Raw genomic sequence first — 8,079 nt, forward strand, 5'->3', positions numbered from 1 at the left:
TCTGACTCTTTTGACGAGGCGAGAGCTGACATGATAACAGATGGTGTGGCTGATTTGCGTACAGCATTCTACAAGTTTAAATTTGAGGCAAATGAAGAAAAACAGGTATCAAATTTATACCTGTTTATCTGAGCAGACAGTCTGCTTTGAAATTCTGTCTGACTATTAGCTGGAGTTGTTTCTTTTCTTTACTAGATCACATTCTTAAAATCGTCTGGCACAATCTGATTCATAGCCTGCGAACGCAGACGTATTTCTGGCGGTCGTTTCTCTCCCCCGAAAACAAGAGGCTCTAAGTAGCCTATACTCATGCGCTGCCAGGTTATTTGTACTTTTGTTGACAGTTTAATAATAATAATAATAATAATAATAATAATAATAATAATAATAATAATGATAATAATAATAAAAAAATTTTATGCATAGACTATTTACAAATTCAAAAATATGAATATTAAAATATATACCCTATGCACATTCTTCTTGTATACGAAAGAGAATTGTCAAAAAATGACTATCTAAAAACACTACTAATAACAATTATAAAAAGCCTCAAAAAGATAAAATAATAATAATAATAAAATAATAATAATAATAACAACTTTATTGTACACCACAAAAAGAGGTATATAGGTGTTACAAGAATCTATTTGAGAGAAGTTGCTCTTTATCCTGTGAGTTCATTGACCTATACTTTTCATCTTTATTTGAAAGAGTCTGTCTTTTTGTGATGGGTCCATAGACCTGTACTTTTCAAAACAATTTGAAGGAAGTTCTTATTTTTTCTCTGGGTCCATTGGGCTGTAGATTTCTCTCCTCTTTCTTCCAGTTTGCTGCAATTTCTGAAGTAGATTTATGTTCTCTTATTATTTGTTTCCCTTGTATATTTGATAATTCACATAAACATCTATGCAACCTCATAGTTTGTTTCAAAACAATTAAATTGACTTTGTATAATAGAACAAAAGAGATCAATAACAGAATCTACATTTGAAAATACTTTTGTTACATGGTTCAGAACCATTGTATACAAAAAACGTGGTAACTCATCTTTTGCTTTGCATACCCCTGAAAAACACAACTAATGCAGTAGCTAGAAATTCACATCAAAAAGCCTGTGCTGCATTCCTTATTATCCAAAATGGCAGTTTTAAGCTGTTGTTTACTGGGTACCACATTACAAGATAAATTTCCCTGACATCTTGCTCTATGAATAACTTTTACATGGCCAGCGGCCCCAGCGGCCTACGTCTAATTTCTTTAGAAAATCAGAAATAAAAACATACACCGTATTTTGCTGGAGTAACACATCTTGCTCTATGAATACCTTTTACATGGCCAGCGGCCTACGTCTAATTTCTTTAGAAAATCAGAAATAAAAACATATTTTGGTGGAGTAACATTTCTGAGATAAATTGCTCTTTCATTCTCAATGATACTATCAACTGTTTGAGAGGTGCGATAGTTACAAGACTTTTGAGGTGGAAAAACAAAATAAAATGACACAGCAGACAATTCTTTGCAAGAACAAAGATAAACATCATTTAAGTGCTCCTAAGGGTCTAAAATTTTGGTTGCGAACATATAATGAATGAACAATGCTTTCACTGTTGCTTTACATTTTAATAATGTTAACACATTTTAATCTCATAAGTAACAGATGTTTGTGCACATATATTCTGAAAATGTTGTAGCAAATTCATTAACGAATCTATTTCAATTGAAGTACATGTTGCAAATGGGTCCCATACCTAATAAATCTCTGCCATGAGAGTAAAAAATTTTACACCTCCCATTAGGCAGACAGTATATTGCTACTGTGTAATGCATGATAATTATCCATGAGCAAAGAATCAAAGGCAGCTAACATTGATATAACATAAGGAAAGTCTGAAATTATAGGAAGTGCACTATTTAGCAAACCACTATATAACTATCACTGTATGTCAACTGATAATTAATGTAGCTTAAGGACGTTCGCGCGAAAATTTTTCAACATTGATTTTTTTCTGAAACTTTCACCACTGTAAGATGATGAGTTAGTTATGTCAGAAATGTAAAAAAAATGGGGAGTCACCGACTTCGTTTTGGAGAGAACATGCCCGGAAAAACACCCAAAATGTGACAAAATCGGGCTTCGTTAGCGAATAAGGCCAGTGTCTGTAAACCCAAATATATTGCAATTAAATCTTTGAAGTGAAATCTTCTCTGCCAAATATTGTTTAAGTGGACTTATTAAGTGAATTTAGGTAACTGGTGAGGTTCCTTAAAGATCAAGTTCGCATTTAGCGACCACAGTTTCACGCGCCTTGCCGCCGCAAGATGGCAGGATTTGATGTCCCGTGAGCAGAAATCTTGAAATTTTTTTAACTTCCCACATTGATTTTTTGTTCATTTTTGGACAACGTGGAGATAATTATAAATAAAATCCGTTTCTGGAAAGAAAAATTGGAGTCACCGAACGTCCAAGACCGTTAAATCCAGGCAAGGCTATAACAATGGCCTTTTGCCCTACCATTTCTCATTTTATTACTTAGCGCGCGCGCTCGTGTATCACGTGGCGTGTGCATTTGCGTGCGCAGTAAGGATGCGCAGAAACAATTGGCGCGAACGTCCTTAAGTTATAACCATAACAGGCAAATCTGTCAAAAATAGGAGTCCCTGTTTGCATGATTGTGACAAAGCTGAATACATATTATTCCCAATGTTTATAATTTGAACCAAGTCAGCTGAAGAGGTTATTGGATTCCTGACATTTTAAACAAGTGCCGACAGAGACATTGCCACACGTTGTGTGCCTGCATTTGCCGTACCAAATACTTCAACACTACATGTACCTTGACTGTATGGTGCGGCAATAGTTTTAGTTGGATCAACAATTCCTGGACCTGCAGGGTTGCTTGTACGTCATTTTCGAGTCGAATTAACTCAGGAATGTAAAAGCGATACAAATAGACCTTTGTAAAGCCACAGATGATTAATTTGTTACATTTCCTAAATGTGAACCAAACTTTTCAATACTGGCAAATAAATAGCCTCTAAGTAAAACAAAAGTAAGACAAAAAACCATAATTTCCCCTTGAAGCATCCTCTAAATTCATTTGCCACCAAATAAACAGAATGCATATCAACGACTAGTCTGTATTGTTGAAAGAATTCCCCATTTTGACTTCGTCGCATGCCCATACTGACAATAACAGTAGTTCTCAGGACAGTTCAGTTTGCTAAAAGTCGGATCAATTTTTCTCAGGTATTCTCAGTTTCGCTCAAAGCTGCTCTAAGGTTCTCAAAGATCACTTGGAGCTGAGATGACCGGCATGTTGATGGAGATCAGTTTGAATGACCTTTATGTCGATCCCCGCTCTCGTGCAAAGTGTTTATTTGTAAAATAAATTACAAAAAAAAAAAAATTTTGTCTTTAATGTCAACAACTTACCTTTGGCTCCACAATCGAAAAAGATTTATAATTCTAACAGCTCGATCCGTAGGACCGCGACTACAATCACAAAGTTTGAACAGTCAAGATGCGATGACTCGGGCGCGACCATGCACATCCAAGACAAAATGACACATCTTAAGGGCTAGACTTTCAAAAGTCCTTCGTCTAGTGTAGATTCGCGTCCGAAAAATCACGCTTCGCTCGCCAAAACATTTTCTCCCGGGATTCTCGTGAGGTGGAATTGTGGTAAGTCTACTTAAGGGCTTGAAACATGAGAGGGATGGTTGATTTCTTCAAACACGCACTGTTTATTTTGTCATGCAAAATGGACTGATATTCCAAGCATACATACATTTTAAGACTCTAATACTTCTTTTCAAGTCTTTCTATTATTTTTTCTGACTCAACAATATATTTTTCAGCAGCTATTAATTGTTTTGAATAATCCCCTACCCCCCGCCCCACGTAAAGTTACAGTCATGTCTGTAAATGTATGCAAGCATAAATTTCCATGCACTAATAGGGCCGTTTATACGAGTGAAAATAAGCCGTGGCTTAAATAAGACGCGAACACCCCGTATAAAGGCTACAAAATCTACGTTCACGGCTTTCTGAAGCCGCGGCTTATCCTGGCCTGGGAGTTTATACTCGTATAAATAGTTATTTTCGCGTATTATGTACGCCGCGGCCAGAGTAAGCCGCGGCTTATTTTCTCTCATATAAACGGCCCTAATGTGACACGGGAAACAAGAAACGGAGGGCATTTTATACCTCATGCGCTTACTGCGCGCACCGGTGGCTCAGTTGGTTGAGCACCGGGCTGTCACGCGGGAGGTCGTGAGTTCAACTCCGGCCGGACCAACACTCAGGGTCTTTAAATAACTGAGGAGAAAGTGCTGCCTTTGTAACTACATCTGAAAATGGTTAGACTCTCTAGTCTTCTCGCATAAGGACGGTAAGCCGGAGGTCCCGTCTCACAACCCTTGTCCATTAACTCTGTGGGACGTTAAAGATCCCACACACTATTCGAAAAGAGTAGGGGACAGTGTTCCCGGTGTTGTGGTCTGACCTTTCCAGCGTGTGGTCGGCTTGGCAGGATTAGCTTGAAGGGCTTGTGTGTGAATGAGACCACAATTGTGTATAACAGCCGGAAGTCAGGCTACTTAGCCAAGTGCTGGAGCCTCACTCAAGCTCAAGTTCATGAGTAAATAGCGTCTGCGAAACCGAGCTGCAAAACGATTTCTGTGACGTAATTCAATGTTTTTGTTTTTTTTTGGCCAATCACGTTGCATGAGAGAACAGAGAGTCGGGTGGTCTCCGCGCAATTCGTGTATCGTGGTCACTAGCGAACCGTTGAAGCGAACAGCTATGAGTGAAACGCCAAAGAATTAAAATTCCCTGCGGTGGCGAATGTTGCATTCTTTGACGGAAAAATGTTTGGTTGCAAAGGAGAAGATAAATGTATTTGGTAAGAGTGTTTTGGACATCTACTCTTTTATACTTCGCGCCGATTTATGTCAGTGGACTAACTGCCGCACGAAATGCTATTATCGACCGATACGATACAAGAAAGCCTTAGGTATAGTGGACAAGATTGAGGACTAAATTAAAAGACAGTTTGACGGTGACATCACTCTTCGAGTTAAGAGATCAGCTTAAGATTAATTAAAGCAGCGCACTGGAGGCGAAGAAATGTCTGCGTTTTGGTGACTCTTGCTCGAATGTTTCGCCGTAGTAAATGTATCCAGGAAAGCAACTAGTAAAATCGGCCCGAGCGCCGTTTAAGCCCCGGAATATGCATGAGCCGGATTGCGTTGGGGATTCTTAGCCCTTCACCGATGCTATCGCTTAATTGTTAAAGAAGCCTTTAGAAAGGTTCAGTGAAAGCTTAATGTAAAAATACTTACATCAACACCGCTTTCTAAAGCGGAAACTGAAGGCGCTAACTTGAAGGCATTGTCTCTTCCAGAGTCAGAGAAAAGGAGACCAAAGAAAATCTTACTGTAGAATATTCTAGTAAAACAATCCAAAAAGAATTGGCAATGGGTAAACAACAATCACAATATTTTTCCCAGAAGAGCACCGCACGGTCGAAAACACCACACTTAAATAAAGTTCCTTTCCTTTCCTTTCCTTTCCAGCTCCATTTGTCCACTCGTATTCTGCTCTAGTTTAACTATTGAGCACTCTTATAGTCTATGAGGGCATCAGTTTGGCACCTAGATTTATAGAAAGGTACACACAGACCCTTTTCTAAGCCAGGAAACATCCCGCTGTATGTAAACTCAAATCCAACCAGCCACCTCACATAATTGAAAACATCCCTAAGTCCATCAACAAGCGTCTTTCCGAGATATCCTCTGATAAAGAATCTCTCTAGCAAGTAGCACCTCTCTATCAAAATGCCTTTCCGGGTACAATCATACGCTTTCTCTTTCACTGCAATCAGCACGTACGTCATCTGGTAGAACCTCCCGATCAGCAGAAACGTAGCCACCAACGTTGGACGTACATTCTTCAAAATCCTCGACGAAGAATTCCCTACAAATCACATCCTCCACAAAATCTTCAATTGGTCTACAATTAAAATCAGCTACAGCTGTATGCCAAATCTCGGGAAGAAAATCAACGCACAGAAGGGAACGAACGTTACAACAGGGACCGCGGAGACCATTTTAAAGTGGTAGGGCTAAAATCTTCGTGAGCGCATATGTAAGGAAGACGCGTTTTGTTATTTTCAAGAGGTAAAATTCATTTATTATTCATGTCATCTCGAGCACTGAAAAATCGCGCCCCCTCCGCGGTCCCTGTGCAAACATGCAACGGAACTTAGCAAATACGTTTGGAGCTTGAAAGATAAGAAAGTGAAATACACCATAAAACGGCGCAAAGTAAAGCAAGCGAAATCGTATTCAAACGTCAACAAGAAATGCAATCTATGCTTGTGGGAGAAATACTTCATAATCTGTAGAGCTGAAATGTCCACCCTGAACAAGAGAAATGAGTTAGTCTCAGGTTGCAGACATTGAAAAACTGCTTAGGTGATTATAGCCTAATAATCAGCTCAACGGCAACCAGTCAAGGATGAGAATTTTTAATAATCGCCTATGTAATTTTACTAAATAATAATAAATTTAGCCTGGTTCTTTTCACTCGCCTGCTAAATCATTTTTCCCTTCAGGCTACACTAGAGAAGGAATTCTTTGAAAGCACACTCCCTTCCCGACTCGAGAAGTTCTCAGCTCTTCTTCAGGGAACAAGTGAAGGAAAGGCCTTCTTTTTTGATGACAAGGTGAGCGATTAATTTTTTTCTAAAGAAAGCCAAATGACAATCCCAATCTTGGGAGATTGGCCAAGGCAACATAACGAGTCTAGGGTGTGGGAGAAATGTGTGGGTAAATGCGAGTCTTAATCGGCCTTTAGCTAAATCGTAACCCATTCCCTCCCCCACCCCGACGCTCTAACCAACTCAGCTATGATGCCACTGACGTTGGGTGCTGGTCATTTGTGGGTTCTAAACGTTCTAATGTTCCCGTGATTAATGAATCAACGAACGAAATGATATATGAAATGATTCATATATGGAACTGCGGGTATGAAATCAAGTGAAGCTATGATCCGGTATCGCGAGGTCATGGGTTCAAACCCCGTTGAAGTCTTGAATTTTTCACGCTTCTCCACGCAATTGCTCAAATGCCTTTATAACTGCGAGGATCATAGCTTCACTTGATTTAATATCCGCAGTTCTATATATGAATCATTTCATATATAATTTCGTTCGTTGTATGGTTAACTTGATACGATATAATGTGATGGGATACTTTAGTGATTCGTATAATCCTGATGTTGCATATGAAATTTATTTTTTCTTCCCCAGCTGACGTATGCCGATATCACATTCTTTGACTTCTTTAACTCTATCCTTGGAGGCGAAAAAGAAGCCCCGAAGGAACTTGATAAATTCCCGCTGTTAAAGGAGCATTATTATCGCGTGCTTAACGTGCCCGGAATAAAGGCCTGGGTCGAGAATCGCCCAAAGACCGACTTTTGAGCAGGTTGTTGTGACTGTGTTGAAATATACCTGACTATATTCTGAGACGGTAAATACTAACGACACCATTGTACTCAGAGGTATTATATAAAATTTCATTGTTTGCGTCTCTAAGCATGTTTAAGTGGCATTTATCTGAAGATTTGTTTTCTGGCTATAGTAAGTGAAACTTAACTTGACCTTAAAATTTCTGGGATATTTAAATCGATAGCTTCAAGCTTACAGCTAGTTTATTGGCCAGGTGACTCAGTCTGTTGCAAGTGTCTATATATCAAAATTTAGATAATGGACCACATTTTGTCCGATATACATTTATCACAATTCATCCTTAATCAATAAACATGATTTTGAGGCTATGGAGCTTGGAAAAAGAAGATACAGTAACAGATCCCAACCCCTCGTTATGGCTTAGCTCTGGTTATAAATACCCTTAGCGGCTTTACATGCACTTTCCCCCAAATTTAACCACTCCTTCCCTATAAAACAAACTTAAATTGGATGGTGCAAGTCCCAACGAGTGAGAAGCCATTTATGCCTTCGGATTTAATTCTTCCCTCACTAAAGAACGTAACTTTACGATCCTTTACCG

The 8,079-nt window shown here is 39.0% G+C and overlaps 1 protein-coding gene across 1 annotated transcript in view; it reads left to right on the forward strand.

Moving 5' to 3' along the window:
* The window catches only part of LOC138003718 (probable glutathione S-transferase 9), an 18,957-nt gene extending 11,111 nt beyond the window's left edge, over positions 1-7,846 (forward strand). Inside the window, exons 3-5 of the mRNA XM_068849926.1 lie at positions 1-105; positions 6,621-6,731; positions 7,317-7,846. The exon at positions 1-105 is cut by the window's left edge and continues 11 nt beyond it. Coding sequence (XP_068706027.1) covers positions 1-105; positions 6,621-6,731; positions 7,317-7,490 — 390 coding nt within the window. The 3' untranslated portion in view covers positions 7,491-7,846. The remainder of the gene's footprint in view (positions 106-6,620; positions 6,732-7,316) is intronic.
* The last annotated feature ends 233 nt before the right edge of the window (positions 7,847-8,079 follow it).

Source organism: Montipora foliosa, chromosome 5, assembly GCF_036669935.1.
Source record: "Montipora foliosa isolate CH-2021 chromosome 5, ASM3666993v2, whole genome shotgun sequence".
Taxonomy (NCBI): domain Eukaryota; kingdom Metazoa; phylum Cnidaria; class Anthozoa; order Scleractinia; family Acroporidae; genus Montipora; species Montipora foliosa.